This window comes from Ovis aries, chromosome 3, assembly GCF_016772045.2.
Source record: "Ovis aries strain OAR_USU_Benz2616 breed Rambouillet chromosome 3, ARS-UI_Ramb_v3.0, whole genome shotgun sequence".
Lineage (NCBI taxonomy): Eukaryota > Metazoa > Chordata > Mammalia > Artiodactyla > Bovidae > Ovis > Ovis aries.
In genome coordinates this window covers 142,873,596-142,894,006 of record NC_056056.1, presented here as the reverse complement: position 1 = coordinate 142,894,006, position 20,411 = coordinate 142,873,596, and the positions used below count along the sequence as shown (strand labels likewise).

Sequence of the window (20,411 nt, the reverse complement as noted above, 5' to 3'; positions counted from 1 at the left end):
TACCAGTTTGTCATTTTCCAAGTAGGCAGAGAAATCTTTCAAAACCCTGCTGCAAGCAATTGTACTGCTTTGAAATCTTTGATTCTGTGGTCTCTAATCAGTAAAATAAAGAACATTACCTTTGTGTAATCTTCCTTAAAATAGCCCCAGATTATCCTTAACTATCTGAGGGTGCCCCCAAGTGCTCTGTGTTCCAGCCACACAGAACTACTGATACTTCTCTATGTCTGTCCCAGATGTCCTTTCCTGTGCCTTTGCTGAGCTCCTCCTCCCAACTTGCATGTAATCACCTACTTTGCATTTCTCCATTCTTAGCTGTTAGTACCAGGTGAAATGGGGCTTCCCTGGTGGCTCAGATAGTAAAGAATCTGCCTGCAATGCAGGTGACCCAGGTTCAGTCCCTGCGTTGAGAAGATCCCCTGGAGAAGGAAATGGTTACCCACTCCAGGATTCCTGCCTGGAGAATTCCATAGATAGAGAAGCCTAGAGAGTTACAGTTCATGGGATCCAAAGAGTCATACACAACTGAGCAACTAACACTTTCACTTTACTTCACCAGGTAAAATACTGGCTTGTAGTAAAATGCATGACATTTCTGATATCTACACTAAATACCAGTCCCTCTAGAGTATAAACCATGACTGAAGGCCTATGGATTATCAGGCAGGGTATAAAGTTTCCGCCTGTCACTGCTGTTATGTGAAAGCAGCGGCTTCCAAGATACTGATGGTGGCATCTATCTCATGATTTTATTATTATGAGAGGAAATTGAATAGTGTGAATTAGTCTAGTTCTCAGAGGTGCAGTGTTCTGTATAAGTAGAGTTGGAAAATCAGAATGGATGTCAGTGATGCATTGCAAAACGACAATCAGATCAATTCAACTACTTATACTGATGTTCAAAGGAGAAGGAAAAAAATTAGAGCAATCCTGGTCAGTCACATGATCCCAGTTCTTTCCAATCATGGTATCAAGTCAGTTTGAATAGTAATAGTAGATTCGTTTATCTTAGAAGTACTATGAATCTTTTATATTAATTGGCTTTATCATTAGGAACTTTCTAAACAACATAAAAAAAGACAAGATTTTGGAATCTATGTCTTTGTGTGGAGAAGATGTAGTATAGAATGTTGAAGGCACGTGGCTTGAATTTGAATCCTGGCTCTGGCATAGGCTTGTTCTGTTCTTTGATGCAAACTACTCAACTCGGTTTAAACATTGCTTCCAATAGAGTATCTCTTCATTAGGTTGCTATGAAATTTGAATGAGATGTTTGTAAAGCCCTTTAGCATAGTGTCTGCGAAGTGGTTACGTCTTTAATAAATGTTAGTAATAACGAGAACAGTGCAGAACCTGGTGCTAAAATGGTATGATAGCTGTAGGGATGGGGTTGAGGGTGTATCAGTGCTTGTTACTGGCCTATCATTCTTGAAGTCTTTGGATTCAATGCTCTTCTCTTTCCTTAGTGGAAGGAATGGCAGGTTGCTCTGCCTTCTTCTCATCTCATTTATACAAGGGGGCTTCTCTTTTGTAGTTCCACTCAGTTTATCCAGTTTATTGGTTGCCCACTATGAGGCCAGCACTGTGCTATGCCCTGAAAGTAAACAGCCCTTTCCCTGGAGACTTTGTGATCTAGGGAGGGAGACAAATACATAAATAGATAACTTCACTAAGATCTGCTAAGAGCTAAGATAAAAGCACATTTACTTAAGATAAAAGCTCAATATGGAAGCAGAATTGAATTTTAAAAAATAAAAAAAATGTTTTTAGACTGTGTATACCCTGTAGCATAGTCAGTTTGAACAGCCTCAATCCTGGGTTAACAGTACAGTCACTGAAAGTTTGTATTAATCATCAGAATGCTTTATGGGAAGTACAGAGGGGAAAGCAGTTTTGGTGGTCTGGACAACAGGCTGATATCACTAGGCAAACTTTTGTCAACCTCCTCACATAGGGAGTCAGGAAGTGGAGATGAGCGCTCTTGTTGTTCAGGTTATGTAAGTTTTGAAATTTGGGGCCCACTAGGATGCATTGATTCCACTTTGGAGTGTGAGGCAAGAATATATAAACATGTTTACCATAAAAGAATAAGACCAGATGATCCTATTCACTCGGCTAGTGTCTAAGTCACTGCATCTGTTAGAGGAAATGAAGATTAAGCTGTAAACATGATTGGAAATATTATTATTATAATATGAATTTATTAGTGGCTGCACTGGATCTTTGTTGCTGTGCACAGCCTTTCTCTAGTTGCGGTAAGCCGGGCTGCTCTTCATTGCAGTGTGCAGGCTTCTAGTTGTGGGGGCTTCTCTTGTTGCAGAGTGTAGGCTCTAGACACACAGGCTTCAGTAGTTGTGGCTCATGGGCTTAATTGTGGAATCTTCCCAGACTGCGGATCTAACCCACGTCCCCTGCATTGGCTGGTAGACTCTCAACCACTGGAGCCCCAGGAAAGTCCCTTCTTTGTTTTCTTATCATTCATAAGGGAGTAGTAGTAGCATGCATAGCATGGCTGTGGGAGTTAGGACCTGTACTAAAGCAGGATTGTTGTTCAGTACTATAGTTCTCTCTTGAAACAATATAAATATTGGAGAGGAACAGCTACCTCCAAATTTTTTTGAATGTTGTAACTCAGTTTGGACATGTGGAAATTGCAGAGCCCACAAAGCAAGATTCTGAAGTTAAAAACAACAGCAATAAAATAAATATATGCCTGCTTTCCACAAAACATTTATTTAAAAATGAATCAGAGTTATATGTATTTAGTTGTCTAAATCTGGCTGCCTTGCTTGTGTGTGGGTGGTGAAGGGAGTTGATGGGGGAACCACACCAGAATTCCTCATTGGTAGGAGAAGTTTCAGAGAAACTAACTTCTTAACTGACAGCCCTGTCCAGTTCTGATGGGCATGTAGCAACTATTTCTGCTTCAGGACTCATTGGCCTTGAGGTGTTTCTGTGTATTCTCTTCTAAAAGTGGTCTTTGGACACTTCCAAAGGTTTTGCATGAAATTGAGTTGACAACTGGCTCCTTCTGGCATTCTTCCATATTGAATACTGTGAAAATGCATGATGTTTGTCTTTGTTCTTAACTACTTTTATCTGCATTCTTTGGTGTGAGAACAATGTAGGTTTGTAACTGGGTGAAGAACCTCATGTGAAAAAAAAAAAAAAAAAACCATCCCTTAGTGATCTGAGCTCCAGCCCCTAAGAACAGATATTTCAGAGTATTTATGAAGAAGGAAATTGGTTGGAAGTTTTATGAATAGAAGGCACAATGACTATCTGTGTTGCTAAATTTTACTGCCAGTCTTTTTGTGTGTTTCCATAACTTTTCTAAATAATTAAGCCAAGTCTTCATTAGCTTAGATTGTGGTCTTAATTGATATTCATCTACCCAGAATGTTGGACTGGAACTTGGGAGGCAGCTTTGGAGGCTATTCTCAGATCTTCCATTGACTTCAAGTTAATTCAGGCTTGTGACTTGATCTTTGTATCTTTTTCTATGTGTAAAATGAGAATTTTATTATTATCGTAAATTTAATCAGCTTTATTGCTGGATAAGAAAAGAGTTACAGCTTAGTCTGAGCACCAAATGGGCTCACCAAGACTGAACCCCAGAATTAGATAAACTAGTCACCCAGTCCCAGCCCTGGAGGACCTATAAAGGCTTTTGTTTCTATGGGCAGACTGGCCCCCAAAGAGGAAAAAGAGAGGAGCTGAGCAAGATTTAGGGGTGGGGCCTGGGTATCAGCATTTTAAGAAAGCTTCTGTACTTGAAGTACACATCTGTGTTAGGGCCTTGCTCTTTAGGCATGTTACATATTTTGCAGTGACTCTGGGCCCTTGCATGCACCTAGGTTAAGCATATGTGCGTTCGTCGCTGGGAAAAAAATTCTATCGATCCTCCAAACTCCAATTTGAGTATGTCCTCCTCTCTGAAATCTTTACCTTTCTTCTCAGTTCACAAAAGCAGTTGCCCAAGTTCTACTTGCAACTACTCTGCCATAGGCTTAGCTATTTCATGAAACTTATTCGGTGCTGAAATTATTTGACAAATAAGACTGAAAATTTTTATAAAAGTCTGTACATGTGCACACATTTTTCAATGTAAAAAAAAAAAGATCTGAAAGTATAGGCACAAAATTATTAAGGGATCTTAACTCCAAGGAGAAGGAGTTGGGTAGAAGAGGATATTTATTTTTTGTTAGTTTGTGATCAGTTTACCTCTGTGTTTCTTTAATTTTTAAATGATATGTTTCAGGATTAAAACATAAAAATGATAATCTAAAATAGGAAGAGTCATCATCCCAATTTCAGACCCCATTGTGCCCTCTCATATCCCTTTCTCTCTCCCTACTCTTTTACTTCCCGAAGTCCTCGTATGATCAGAAGTATGATGAGATAACAGGGAAGGGACAGTATTTACTATTCTCAGTCTCAAACTTGTCTTGGTACCATAACTAGGAATTGGTCTTTTCCAAATCTCTCTCTATTGGGTTGTTGTAAATCTGAACAGGTAGTAGAAAGAGAGGGACTACTTGTTGTTTTGCTCTAACCCTGTGTATCTTTTCTCACACAGGTAAACTGTGGAAGTGAAGTTTTGAAGGATGGGTAAAGACTTTCGTTATTACTTCCAGCACCCCTGGTCTCGCATGATCGTGGCTTACTTGGTGATCTTCTTTAACTTCTTAATATTTGCGGAGGACCCAGTTTCTCATAGCCAGACAGAAGCCAATGTTATTGTTGTTGGAAACTGTTTTTCATTTGTAACAAATAAATATCCTCGAGGAGTTGGCTGGAGGCTTCTGAAGGTGCTTCTATGGCTACTTGCCATTCTCATAGGACTAATAGCTGGCAAATTTCTATTCCATCAGCGTTTGTTTGGTAAGTACCCATGAAATGTAATGTAGGTAATTATTAGATTCTCTTCTCCAAGATAGAGCTTTGTTATTTCTAAATGCCAGTTTAGAATGCATTTCATTTGCCTTCCAGCATTAATTTGCTGTGTCTTGTGGTAGCTCTGGTTCCTCAGGTATTCTCTGTTGAATGGTGTACTTGTCTATGTCCTGAGGGATATTAGCATGAGGTAAAATTAGTTCTAAACTTAATTTTTTTAAAAAAGGTGTTACCTCTAAAATGAATGTGTGTGAAATCTTACTTAAAGAAGACGTGTAAATAGCTCTTTCCCCAGAAGTAGTACCTAAGTGTGATGTCATAAAGGGTTTGTAAATCATAAACAGAATGATTCCATATCATTAAAGTAGGCTAACCATTGCCCATATATTTATACCTATCGTTCATTCAGGGAATTAGAATGGGAACTCTTAACTTGTTACTTTCATTTCTTTCCTTTTTGTCTTTGTAATTTTGAACATTGGTTCTAGAAGTTTATTTTAAGCCTCCTGGTCAACCAGAGACCTGTATTATAATAAGGAATCTCTTGGTAGTAAGCAACAGAATAAGAGAGTAAATCAGTTTATGTTTAAAAATAACTTACTGTATGGATTTTGGGATGTTTCACAGAGACCAGGGATAGAACTTGTTTTGATACTTGGGATAAATGGAAACAAGGGCTTGAATTCTATCTGGATGATGAGACAAAGGATGTTCTTTGTCTCAACTTCTCTATCACATATGCTTTATTTTCCTTTCACCCTTAAGGTCAGTTTATATCCACTTAGAATGTTTTGACTCTTGTTCCTGAGTTTAAACTCTTTAGTTCAGTTCAGTCGCTCAGTTGTGTCCAACTCTTTGCAACCCCATGAATCACAGCACGCCAAGCCTCCCTGTCCATCACCAACTCCCAGAGTTTACTCAAACTCATGTCCATCGAGTCGGTGATGCCATCCAGCCATCTCATCCTCTGTTGTCCCCTTCTCCTCCTGCCCCCAGTCCCTCCCAGCATCAGGGTCTTTTCCAATGAGTCAACTCTTTGCATGAGATGGCCAAAGTATTGGAGTTTCAGCTTCATCATCAGTCCTTCCAATGAACACCCAGGACTGATCTCCTTCAGAGTGGACTGGTTGGATCTCCTTGCAGTCCAAGGGACTCTCAAGAGTCTTCTCCAACACCACAGTTCAAAAGCATCAATTCTTCGGTGCTCAGCCTTCTTCACAGTCCAACTCTCACATCCAGAGTTGACTCAGTTTGGGTGTAGTTCCTACCTCTGGCCCAAACTATTTTGGCCAGGAGGTGGATACTATTTATTCAACAAATTCATTGGTTACTTATGCCAGGCACTATTCTAGATTCTGAATCAAAAATGCAGATTATCTACCCTCATAAACACATCCTACAGGAGGGAGAAAGGTTCTAATCAAATAAATGTATAAAATGTGAAGAGGTGGTAAGTGCTGTGGGGAAAAAGAAAGTTTTAAATGCTCCTGGTCAATTAAGAAGAGAATTTAGCAATGAAACTTTAAATTTAGCAATTATAAGATCATAGGTCACTTAGTGTGGGTATTTTCAGTCTAGAAGCTTGGTTAGAAACAGATGGCAGTGGTTTAGGAAATAAACAAAAATATATGTACCTACATACACATAATGTTACGGATATATTCTTCTCAATCTCTACTCCTCAAACTGTAGCCATCTGTTTCTATTACGTAAACATAGAAAATGTACATCTTTTATATTTATTATAAAATATGTGGTTTCAAGAAATTTGATGAGGAAATGGGAAGTAGCTAAAACTTAAGGGGCCAAGGGGAGATTTTGTTGTTATTTCAGGTGATGGAGGTTTTATTTAAGAGGTGAGATTAATTGATCTGCTTGTCATTGTGGGGGAAGAAGTTAGATTGAAGCACAGATAAAGGTGTAGAAGGAAGACAGTCTCTCTGAAGGTTTCTTTGGTTTGTGACTTAGGACTCAGGCACAAATAGTGGTCTTAGGACAGTAAGAGAGACTTGGTTCCTCAGAGATAGTCATGAGTGAGGTCAAGGTTGGTACTCTAGTAGGTATATTTGAGGCAGAGGAGTGGAGAGGTGGGTGTCCTCCCACCTGGAGATTTCTGTTTCACTGTGAGGAAGGAAGAGCTTAAGATGAAGATAGATGGGTTGATGAACAAGGGGCTTACGAAAACGGCCAACATTTTTTTTGTTTGTTTGTTTTAAGAAATCTTATTTATTTGTTTGGCTGCATCAGGTCTTAGTGCGGGGGCTTCTCTCTAGTTGTCGCTCATGGGCTTAGTTACCCAGAGGCATGTAGGGTCGTGGTTGCCTTACCAGGGATCAAACCCATGTCCCATGCATTGGAAGGTGGATTCTTATCCCGGAAAGTGGTCAACATTTGAAAGAGTTACAGGAGGGAATGTAGATGTGAACTGACTAGGACAAGGTTTGCTGATGATTGCCAAGGGCTGTGGTGGTTAGTCACTATAAATTTCAATGACAGCAATCTGAATAGTGGAGCAGCTTTCTCTGTGAGAATTCTGTCACCTGGCACAGAATTTGAGTGATTCATCTGGTTGGGGAATGCTCAGGCTTGCTGTATTAGAAACGAAGGATGGGAAACAAATGGAAAGTTCTAGGGAAAGAGTTATTGATGTGATTAGCAGAGGGTTCTCGCTGGATGTGGAAAGGAGGTGGGGAAGACAATGGTTTGGGAGGAGTGGACAGGGGCCTGAAGATGTGGACGAAACCTAACTGTGAACAGGTAATCCTGTTCAGAGAAGGGGAAGGACTGACGGGTGTGGTTAGATGGCATGTTATAGCAGAAGTACAGCCATTCTTTAGTGGTGATTCCCAAGTAGGGTATGTTCTGAAGATAGTGGGTGCTGAAGTTAAATGGAGAGAGGGGTCATTGATACGAAGGATAACTAGGAATTAGATATGAGGTGGGCCATCCACTGAACATTGAACAGGTGTGGTGTTATGATACTAATCACATGGATATAAGAGGTCAAGAGGAAGGGTAAGCAGGAGATGATCGGTTTTCAAAGATGGGTGAAGGGACAAGCAGAACAATAGATATCAGTTACAAGCAATGGCTGGATGTATCTGTAACCCATTCCATAAATTTGCTCAATATAGAAAACTAATGCAAATTCAGATCAGAACATCCGGTTTATCCAGAATATCCAATAACCAGATTATCTAAAAGACTGAATGAAAATCATAAGGTGAAAAAAAAAAGAAAATTTAGGTGAAGGTAATGGTTTTTAATAACACAGGCAGATAATTTGGCTTTGTAATTATTACATTTTGTTAAGTTACTCTATTGTGGTCTTATCTCTTATACTAAAATTACATTTAGTCATGGCTTTTTAATTTGCTTACTGATATAATTCACCCTTGGGGAGAAAAAAAAATCACTCCAGATTTCATGTAGTTTATTTACTACAAATTATTTTAGCAAAAATGTGTCCTCTTTTTTTTTTTTTTTTTTTTGCTTACAATAGATAAGATTTTACAGAACAGTCAGCTTTATCTCTTCTATTTGGTAAGTTACTTTTTTCTTTTCTCCTGTTATTAAAAGTCTATGAAATTACATGGGGTATTAGAAAAGGGATAATAATCTTCAGCAACTCTTGGTGATTACTAGGTAAGATAACTGGACTCCTAATTTAATTTTTTAATGAACTACAGACTAGTCTCCTCCTTTCTTTCTCCATGGCTGTTGTTTCTTCCTTCACGCACAAATTCTTATTGGTCATTTGCGCCTAATAGTTCTCTCTTCCTCCAACTCATTCTGGATTTTTTACTAGAATATATATATATTTTAACGTGGGTAAATGGCTCCTATCAGCTACAGAAGAAAATCAAAACTTCAAAGCACATTATTGTCCGCTCCTGCCTGCCTTTTAACCTGGTCTCTTTCCACATGCTACGGAATTGTTTGCTAGCTCTCAAACCTGCTGTCTTCTCAATTCTCTCTCCCTTTGCATGCGTGCTCTCCTGTGCTCATCATGCTTGTCCCTTTCTTGTTAATTTGGCCAATTTCTCTTTTTCCTTCATATCCAAGTTCAAGTATTATGTTCTCTGTGACACTTCCTCTGACTGCCTCCTATCAGATGAAGTTGTTTTCTCTCCAGCTCCCACTGTGTCCACTTGCACCAAAGCACGTACAGGAGGAAACTCTGGAACTGACAGCCATGCAGCCTCGTGGAAAAGAACCCACATTTTAATGCAGGCACACACATTGTCCTCATTAGTTTGGAATGTGATGAATGTTTTCATCTTTGTTCCCCTTTGTACATAATTCATTTTTTTTAAAGGCCATATTAAACCTCTAACAGTTTGTAGATGCAAGCTTGTGGTAGGTGGTGGTAATGGTGATGATGGTTTATGTATCTTAAGAGGTATGGGATTGTTCACTACAAGCACAGACACTTTTATAGAAATTGGAATGGTTTACAAAATAATCAAAATTATTGTTTGACCAAGTAAACAGTTTCTTTTTTTGTAATTCTTTAATGAAATAAAAATATTAAATAGAATGTCACTACCCCTTTCATTTTACTAACTTGTTGAATTTTCCCTCATTTATTTTACTATGAAAAGTCTCCTCTTAGTATATTTCAGAAGGTCAATACAATATTGCCATTTTAAAGTGTGTGTGAGGAAGAGTGAATGATTATATGAGCACACAATTTAATCCAGTTCATTGGTTATAAATCTTATTTTTATGAGACATGAAAACTATAAGCAATTTAGTTCATAACATGAAACCCTGTCATGATTTATAGTTTGTAGTGGGATTTGTCCTAAATAAAACTACCGACTCTTGCAAATTGGAAACTGCTTTTTATCAGAGACAGAAATGATTACATCCATTTAAAACTATCCCCTTCTCACCTGTGCTGTATGACTGGAATAAAATGAGAGAGTTCGTTTTCCTACATATTAACACTAAACTTGTAAGATTTCAGACTGGTCACAAATCCCAAATTTCCCAAATGTAGAATATAATTTAAGACCACATGTTAAATCAGAATTAATACATTTCAATTAAATTTCTTTAGTTTTAACACTGAATCTTGTTGAAGTATTATATTAGGATTTACAAAATTGGAGTTCACTAGACTATCAGTTTGTACTTTTCCAGTGCCTTTGTTTTCCGTTTTGTTGGATGATTGCACTGTTTAAAAAACTAAGCATGAATTTAAATAATGCCTTTTATAGGATTGTGCGGGACTGGAAAAAGTCAGTTTTCATTCCAATCCCTAAGAAAGGCAATGCCAAAGAATGCTCAAACTACCGCACAATTGCACTCATCTCACACGCTAGTAAAGTAATGCTCAAAATTCTCCAAGCCAGGTTTCAGCAATACGTGAACTGTGAACTTCCTGATGTCCAAGCTGGTTTTAGAAAAGGCAGAGGAACCAGAGATCAAATTGCCAACATCCGCTGGATCATGGACAAAGCAAGAGAGTTCCAGAAAAACATCTATTTCTGCTTTCCTGACTATGCCAAAACCTTTGACTGTGTGGATCACAATAAACTGTGGAAAATTCTGAGAGAGATGGGAATACCAGACCACCTGACCTGCCTCTTGAGAAACCTGTGTGCAGGTCAGGAAGCAACAGTTAGAAGTGGACATGGAACAACAGACTGGTTCCAAATAGGAAAAGGAGTACGTCAAGGCTGTATATTGTCACCCTGCTTATTTAACTTATATGCAGAGTACATCATGAGACACGCTGGACTGGAAGAAACACAAGCTGGAATCAAGATTGCTGGGAGAAATCTCAATCACCTCAGATATGCAGATGACACCACCCTTGTGGCAGAAAGTGAAGAGGAACTAAAAGCCTCTTGATGAAAGTGAAAGAGGAGAGTGAAAAAGTTGGCTTAAAGCTCAACATTCAGAAAACGAAGATCATGGCATCCGGTCCCATCACTCCATGGGAAATAGATGGGGAAACAGTGCAAACAGTGTCAGACTTTATTTTTCTGGGCTCCAAAATCACTGCAGATGGTGATTGCAGCCATGAAATTAAAAGACACTTGCTCCTTGGAAGAAAAGTTATGAGCAACCTAGATAGCATATTCAAAAGCAGAGACATTACTTTGCCGACTAAGGTCTGTCTAGTCAAGGCTATGGGTTTTCCTGTGGTCGTGTATGGATGTGAGAGTTGGACTGTGAAGAAGGCTGAGCACCAAAGAATTGATGCTTTTGAACTGTGGTGTTGGAGAAGACTTGAGAGTCCCTTGGACTGCAAGGAGATCCAACCAGTCCGTTCTGAAGGAGATCAACCCTGGGATTTCTTTGGAAGGAATGATGCTAAAGCTGAAACTCCAGTACTTTGGCCACCTCATGTGAAGAGTTGACTCATTGGAAAAGACCCTGATGCTGGGAGGGATTGGGGGCAGGAGGAGAAGGGGACGACAGAGGATGAGATGGCTGGATGGCATCACTGACTGGATGGACATGGGTCTGAGTGAACTCTGGGAGATGGTGATGGACAGGGAGGCCTGGCGTGCTGTGATTCATGGGGTCGCAAAGAGTTGGACATGACTGAGCGACTGAACTGAACTGAATAGAGAAGCCTAAAATTACTATGCCAATAGACTGATTATGCTCCAAACTCTGGGAGATGTGAAGGACAGGGAAGCCTGGTGTGCTGCAGTCCATGGAGTTGCAAAGAGCAACTGAGCAAGTGAACAACAACAAGACATAAAAAGGGGAACTTGAGTTTTTGAGCTTATCCAAGAAATCATTTTTATTCCGAAAAAGAAATTGAAATGATTTACAAAGCATTTATGTTTAGCACGTATGTTTTTAGAGTAGAAAATGATTCCATAGAATCAAATATGTTTTGATTTCTTGAGTTTTGCTGTAGGTTTTGTGCTTCCTTAGAGGCTGGACAGAAGGGAGTGTGTGACACATCACATAGCTTTGAATATCCGAAATGACAGAAAGGATGCAAATTGCATTCATAGGGGAATTTTTCCGTGCAGTAAATTCTGGAATTTCTTGCCCTAAATTGTAGTATGGAGATTTTTTTTTTTGGTCTTTTTTTTTTTCCCCCTTATAGAAAACACTGAATGGTGAGGTGGCAAGTGCAGAAGTAGATTTCATATTCTTGTGTTTAAAAATGAACTTTCTTAAAAGTTTAGAGTATAACTTTTAAGCATAAAAGCAATTATACGATATTGTATTCCCTGAAAGGAATTCTATGAAAGGCAAAAGTGATCAGTCTAAGTAATGCCTTCTGATTGAATAGCTTTGTTTAGGGATGGATATTAAAACATCAAGATTGTGACAGACTTATTTCTCAAACAAACTGCTCCTGCTGTTTGTATTTCTCTGTTTCTTTTTGTTTTCTAACATCTGCAGAGCGCCTGTTAGTTGCAATTTTCTTTTTAATTTGGATGAAGGGCAGGTTATGTGGGTAAAAGGCAGGTCAACTAAGAATGAACTGACTAGTATAGTGTATAAAAATGATTCTGGGCCTGTTAATATTGTCTAGTTCCTTTTTTCAAACTTACATGTACATAATTATTTGTATAAATTATTTATTAATTTTTAATTTCTTAGCCATACCATAAGCCTCACAAGGTCAAGAATAGTGCTTTGTTGCTTATCATTTAATCCTCAGTGCCTAAAACAATGCCTGGAACATAGTATTATTTGATAAGTCTGAATGAATAAATAGATTAAATTTTTTTTGTCTTTTACATGTTATCTTTGCCAGTGTTGCCTTTTTATTGTAAGCTATAGAAGAGTATTCATTTGTTCATTTATAAGATATCAGACATGGTCCCTGCTCTCAGGGAATTTAAAATCTGGTTAAAGATAAGACACATATGCATGAAAAATTAATTACTTTGATAATACAGGAAATGCATATCAAGTATCAAATGAATAGAACAGATAGTGAGAGCTGTGGGAATTCAAAAAGGGAGGTCACAGTGGACCAACAAGGGGAAAGAAAATTGCTTCCAGTGTGGGATTTAAGGGAGTCTGAAGCATGAGTGAGTTTAAAATTATCAAATATGAAGCAAAGGATTAATTACAGATTTCAGGTCATGAGGTAGATGGTGTAGGCAAAAGAGACGAGAACAATTTAGCTTTTTTTAGAGTGGAGGAAAACTGAAGAAGTCATACTCATTTTGACTGGAGTGAACGGTTTGTGTTAGGGAAGAACAGGAGATGCAGTGGAAAGATAGGCTGAGTCTAAATTCTTTGTCTTATGTGGTGGTCTCAGACTTTGGACTTTATCACTGCAATATTTGAATCAAGGGAAGTATCTGAACAGATGGGAGATGATTCAGGATTAATCCTGAAGCAGAATCTACTGGAAATTAGAGAGAGATTAGGGGAGAAGAAAGGAGTAAGAGAAGAATTGATATTTCTGAACTGTGGTGTTGGAGAAGACTCTTGAGAGTCCCTTGGACTGCAAGGAGATCCAACCAGTCCATTCTAAAGGAGATCAGTCCTGGGTGTTCATGGGAAGGACTGATGCTGAAGCTGAAACTCTAATACTTTGGCCACATTATGCAAAGAGCTGACTCATTGGAAAAGACCCTGATGCTGGGAAAGATTGAGGGCAGGAGGAGAAGGGGATGACAGAGGATGAGATGGTTAGATGGCATCACCAACTTGATGAACATGAGTTTGAGTAAACTCTGGGAGTTGGTGATGGACAGGGAGGTCTGGCGTGCTGCAGTCCGTGGGATTGCAAAGAGTTGGACACAACTGAGCAACTGAACTGAAAGGAATAGGAAAGTATTTTGGGAGCCTTATGCTTGAGACTTCTCACTCAGGCCAGTCTGGCATAGGGGTGAGATAGTGGGCAACAGAGTGGGAGGTACTGGAACCTTTTGCAGTCTTCCACAGCTAATGAGATGTGAGGAAGTGAGAGTAAGGGTGAGGTAATGGGGATCTAGGAAAGCTGGTATTGTTGACTAATGGAATGATAATCTTATCAAAAAAGAAAGTCATTAGGAGAATCCAATTAGAGATAATGAGTTCAGTAAATGATAGGTTCAGGTAATGAGAACAAAGTGAAAGCCAATTTACCTTGACCTGTACTCAGTAAGCACAGATTGGGTTCACTTATCTTAATCCAGGCCCACCACTGCTTACCCAAACCTAGATGTGTTTAAGATTTCAGTGTTTGTACTTACAGTAATAGACTTCCCTGGTGGCTCAGAGGGTAAAAGCATCTGCCTACAACTCAGGAGACCTGGGTTTGATCCCTGGGTTGGGAAGATCCCTTGGAAGAGGAAATGGCAACCCACTCCAGTACTCTTGCCTTGAAATCCCATGGACGGAGGAGCCTGGTAGGCTACAGTCCATGGGGTCGCAAAGAGTCAGACACAACTGAGCAACTTCACTGCCCTACAGGACTGAAGAAATACTCCATCATCAAATACATCTATATATCTGTAGCTGAATGTATATGTAGTCACATGAAGTGGTACATGAAATCACATGAAGATCAGCTCAGGTTAGGTTTTGCTGCTAAGTGAATTCAATCAAAAGGTTGACAAAAGGAAAAGGAGGCAGCAGGGGATGACATGGTTAATTAGCATTACCAACTCAATGGACATGAATTTGAGCAAACTCTGGGAGATAGTAGAGGACAGAGGAGCCTGGAGTGCTACAATCCATGAGGTGGCTGAGAGTCAGATGCAACTTAGCAACTGAACAATAAGAATTCAGATTTGGTCAGGTCTTGCCAGTAAATCAGTTGCAAAGATAGAGTCTTTTGGTTTAAAGAATTACAGAAATTGGATAATGGATCTGTACTTGACTATAAGCAAAGTTTCATATAAATCTTTGGTTTCCTCAAGATATCTATCTGCATAGAATTCACAATTCTTTTTTCAAAGGCTGTGATGAAAAAAGTAATGATTTGACTGATTAGAAACAAAATAAAAATACATGTTGAAGGTTTCTTTTCCTTGTGTTTATATTATGTAAAATATTAAGGGTGTGCTGTCTTCTGTGTACTTTGGTCTGTTTTAGTTTTAAACAGGAAGTTCTAAATAAAGCATTCTCAAAACATATAGAAATTTGAGGAGACAAATTCTAGGAATTTTCCGTTCATTTTATTTAAACAAAAGTCTGTCACCTATAAAATACCAAGTAACTCAACAATGTTTTGTCACTTAATGGATTTAATAAAGGTAAAAACTTATTTTTTGTTGTCTTGGCTTTAAGTCTAGTTTGAAATTTTTTCTTTGTATTTGAGTTATGCATATGATTTTATCATTTCAAAATAGAAAATATTCAGACGTTTCAGAAAGTGCGGATAAGATAGTCCTCGGGATATAGGAATGTCAAAACATGAAGGAACAGATTCAATCAGATATCTCGTAAGGAAAAATTATTAATTTAATGCAGTGATGTGAGTATGATCCAATCTCTTTTGTGCTAATTTGAGATCTCAATAGCTGAATAGTACAAATGACCCTAAAAGTTGATAATAACTATCCTGATAGTTTATAGTACATTAAAAATATGTGTATTTATTATTACCCAAAGTGATTTTCTGATTGACTTATTTTTAGTATTGCATTCTCAAGATGCTACGTACTTCATTTTGGAGAACAAATGCCATATATGTAGTTAACATGCATAGAATATCCATAGTTTTAAGCTTTGTCTTCTCAAGATACAAGATCATGTTTGATACTCATGATAGATACTATTTAAATGTTTATCACCATCTGCATTCTCAACCAGTGTATACACAATGCCAGAGTCTTCATTTTTCTAGACACTTGAATTGTCAGCACATAATTCCTTTTTGTAGAGTAAAATAATTTTAGAGTCAGAGTGACCACAGAGTTCATATTGAAGAAAATGTTACACCATTGCATGGAGTGGCATTTAATATAGGAGGAAAAAAAGCAAAGGTTTTTGATATGTAAAGTTAGGAAATGTAAGCTGGGAAAATGATTGACATTTAGCATTAAAATAATCCCCAAGGAACACCCCTCTTCATAGGGGAATTTGATGTCTGAGAGTTATTAAACTTGGCAGCCCTTTCCAAAAAATTTCTCCTGTTACTTTAATGTTCTTCTCTGTCTTTGGGCAAGAAGGGAAGGTGAGGCTGGAAATTTCAAGTCTGCGGCCATTTCTCCCTGCTTCTTACGTGCCTTCGGTAAGTTTGCTGAGCATCCATTGGCACTAAAGGGCATCAGCCGCAGCTTCCAATGTGTTAGGATCCTCTGACTGCTCTGCTTCCCATAGGACAGAGGATACAAACACTATAAAAGATACCTCAAGGATTTACTAAAACTAATTAAGATTAGGGCATGGTAATTAAGCAATTATTAACCAAGTACCTTTCTAGGTACTTTTTACTGTACTTGGTAGAAATGAGTCATTCAGAGGCCAAGGCACCCTTTCCTTTCCAGAGTCAATAGTGGCCTCCACTTTCTCTTCTCATTTCCTACTTATGGGAGGTAATGGTAGAAATTTCTTATGAAAGCATCTATCAAATGGAATTGATTGCAGCAGAGAGACCCCCCCCCCCCCACACACACATGGTGCTAAGAGAAACTGCTTCCACCGATGAGCGAAATGTAACTAACCAGTTAAACAATACTTAGCAAAATTTGAAGTGAAGAGTGCTTGATCACTTTTCATTTAGAATCACATTGCTGAGGTTTTGTTTTTCAAATAGTAGAATAGTCCTGGGTGGGAGAGGAATGTGATTTGAAAGAGTACTGACAAATAAAAGTTTCCACTCATTTGTTTCTTTTCTCTTTTATTAATACCCATACCTTAGAATCATTTCTTGAAGGTTTTTTACTGGGTCGAAGTTGTATGCTGCTTAGGAGGGTGATGAACCAACAGAGAGGTTAACAGTTGACATCCTCGGAAGATCTAGGTTCCAAGGATAAGTGCTGGTGGATGGGAGAATGCTGGAGAATGTTCTGATGTGGTAGCTGGGTTGCTGTGCAGATTTCTAGGTAGAAGGGGAGAAGAAAAACCATCAGAAGGACTGGAGGAACACAGGGAATCAGGCTGGAACACGAGGTGCACAGCCTTGCCAAAGACAAACTCCAGTTGCTTTCAGTGGTAGACTTGAAGCTGCACATTTGATTTTGAATCAGTGGTGGTTGAAGTAGTCCTGCTGTTTTCGGTTTGTTTTTTTATCATGGCAGTGACCCAGACTTATTGCTGATGGATAAACAGAAATGTTCAGGGTTGATTAGCTTGGCTCCAAGGTCACAACAATAGCCAGCTGTAAAATTGGAACATAAACTGAAGTCTCCTGGTGCCCGGACAGACGCCTATTCAGGTTCCCAGATGGTGAGCTGACAGCCTGCGAGCCTTGCCTGCCTCAGGACTGGTTTTTGCAGGGCCACTCCCCATGGCTTCGCTCCACTTTGCCCGTGTGCAGGGATCTTTTCTGGCATCCCCTCCTGCCTGACCAGCCCTCTCTTTTGGACAAAGAATGTCATTTAGCTGACCCCACGGAATGTTGTGCAGTTTCCCGGGAAGAGCCTGTGGTTGGTGCTGACCCGGAAGATCTGAGCACGATGGTCTCTGCTCATGTAGCTATCAGTAATCTCACAGCCTTGCTGGACTTTACTTCTTCCCCAGATTCCAGAGGAATGTGATTACATGTCAGGATTTCCCTAGGCTTGTCTGTGCTTGTGTGATTCTTTGTGTATTCTTGAGAATATGCCCATCGAAATGAATAGACCCGCTAAGAGTAAGTGCGTGAGCAGACATGTAAACTTGGGATAGTGAGTCAGAACTTCCCTTCCATCAGCCCCAGAGTGTTTGTATTGTAAGTTGATTGTTTGTTTGTAAATTTTAAACTTCACATTCTCCTGCTGCTGCCACATTCCTACAAACACCTGACCCAGGTGACCAGGGGCACCAGGGTGAGGAGGCTGGCCTCGGCCACAAGTCCCTCTTCTTGAACTCCCTAAACTGTGTCTCCCTAGTGACATTAAATGAACACACGATCAGTTGCTAAATCATGTCTGACTCTTTGCGCCCCCAGGACTGTAGCCCACCAGGCTCCTCTGTCCAGGCAAGAATACTGGAGTGGGGTGCCATTTCCTCCTCTAGGGGATCTTCCCAACCCAGGGATCTAATCTGTAACTCCCTTATTGGCAGGTGGATTCTTTACCACTGAGCCACCTGGGAAGCCCTAGTGACGTTCAAACACACCAATAAATCCATCACACGCTTTGTGTGCCTGACTCTGACCCCCGTAAAAGCACTCGCCCATGGGTCCTTACTCTCCGCTCCCTGCCTGGCTGGTTGAGCCTGCTCCCTTGGCCTTCCATGCCCCTGTCCCTGTGTGGCCCCCCTGTGGCATGCAGTGACTGTCCCTCTAGAACATGTGAGTATAGTGTTTCCCTGTGTCTCTCCTTGTGTTTCCTATTGTGACTGCATCTGGCTGACCATCTCATGAGAGAATATGAAATGGTATTTCGTGGAGCTTCTTGATTTATCCACTCTTCCTGTATGAACTGTACCATTTTTCAGCATCATCAGTAGTAAACACTGTCTACCTATCATTTGCAAAGGACAGTGCTAGATGCTATGAGACATTGTCTTTTAGGAGGTTGCAGTGAGCTAAGAGATTACACACACATACGAAAATACAGCTGTACTATAACGGCAGTGCCGGCATGTGATAATTGCCATGTAAGCAAGATGGGCAGTCTGTTTTGAGGGGTTTATTCTAAACAGAAATGGTTATATAAGTCTTTGTAATAGAATTCGGAAATTCACAGGAACCACAGCATCTCAGTGTGAATGGACTTAGCGAGAACATCCTTTTTATATTTTCAGCCAGCATTTGAGCATCTATGATAGTGACAAACTCACCGTCTCTCAGGAAGTGTGTATCTGACCACATTTGTACAACAGTTCTTGAGTCTCAATCTGAGTTTTCCCTTGCACTTCCGGTAGAATTCTACTGGATAGAGGAGGGCATTCCAAGCTGGAGCAAGCACTACTGGATAGAGGAGGGCATTCTAAGCTGGGCAAGCACAAAGTTGTTGGGGGAGCAGGGGTTAAGGACAAATGGTTTTGAGGTAGAATGAGAATCTGCAGCAGCAGATGTGAGTTGACTGGAGGCAGGAGAGGGAAGTTGCAAGGCAAATTGTGGAGAGAATTGAATTTAAAGTTCAGGAACTTAAAATTTATTTTGGAAACATAGTAAGTCATGGAGCATGGCCAGCCTGTTTTAATTTAAATTACAAAAGTAGTATAATATTATAGTGAGGAAAAACCCCAACCCCCCAAATATGTGAAATCAAAGAAGAAAATCAAACATTTTGATGACAAGGTGACAAGATCAAGATACTGTTGTAGGAAGATGAACACAGGATCAGTTGGCCTTGAGGCAGGAGGTGTGCTGCAAGCGCTCGAGTACACCTGACCTCAGATAAGCAAGGCTTGGTTTAGAAGTGGCAGTGAAGATGGAGTATCAGGAAAGGAAGGAAGAAAGGGTGTGAAGGAAGTCCTAGCACGCTCACTCTTCTTTTCCTTTTAAAAATAAAATCTTCATTTTAAGTACTTCTGTTTCCTGAGTCCATGCCCCATCATTTACTGAACATAAAACATATCGATCCATTTCTAAGATTGAAACTTAAATTATTATTAATCATCCTACCTTCTTTTCTCAGTTTGCTGAAAGAAATGAATGTATTTTTCTGGTTATTTGTAACACTAGAAGACCTTTAGGAAAAAGCAGATTTATGCATATATATATATATATATATATATATATATATATATATATATAAAACTGTGAAGACACTTAAAGCATTGAATTTCTGTTTTGAAGCTTAGTGTTTGTCTGCTGTTGTCTATTTTTTTGAATCATGCTCTTTGATTTGTCTCAATTCACTTGAAAAGTATGGCAGCCTTAATTATTTAGGGCTTGATTTTGTTCGTTCAGTAAATGCTTACTGAACATTGTCTTGGCTCTGGGGATCCAGCATTGAGCAATACAAAGTCCTTGCCCTGAATGAGTTTACATTCTAGGGGGAAAAATGTACAATAAGCAAGTTATTACATGTTATGTCAGAGGGCAATAAATTCTGTGGCAACAAATAAAGCAGGAGAACTTTAGGGAGGGGCCTGGGAAGTTGCTGAAATTCCCTCTCTGTAAAGGTGGCATTTGGGCAAAGGCCTGAAACATGAATGAGAAACCCAAGTAGCTTTCTGGGGAGGCAACTAAAAGAGAAGAGAGCAGAGCAAGCCCCAAGGCAGTATGTTATTTTGAGTGTCTGATGAGCAGCAAAGAGGCTGAGCAGTGTGAGCAGAAAATAGGAGTGGGGTTGACATGTGCTGACAAGATTACAGTCATTTCATTGTAAACAGTCCTTTTCCCTTAAGTAAATGGGAAATGCTAAGCAAATACATCAGTGTAGCTTTAAGAATTTAGTTCCTAATATAGATATACTGTATTTAAAATTGGTATTTTAATGAAACTCTTGAGCCCTGCTGCTTGTTAAATACTGCACAATCAGTGACTT

General features: G+C 39.4%; 1 protein-coding gene across 4 annotated transcripts in view; it reads left to right on the top strand.

Annotated features, from left to right (window-relative positions):
* The window catches only part of TMEM117 (transmembrane protein 117), a 635,221-nt gene that overhangs the window by 43,828 nt on the left and 570,982 nt on the right, over positions 1-20,411 (top strand). For all 4 annotated transcript variants that reach the window (XM_060412709.1, XM_042246833.2, XM_042246834.2 and 1 more), the window contains one exon: positions 4,580-4,884. In XM_060412709.1, coding sequence (XP_060268692.1) covers positions 4,608-4,884 — 277 coding nt within the window. In that variant the 5' untranslated portion in view covers positions 4,580-4,607. The remainder of the gene's footprint in view (positions 1-4,579; positions 4,885-20,411) is intronic.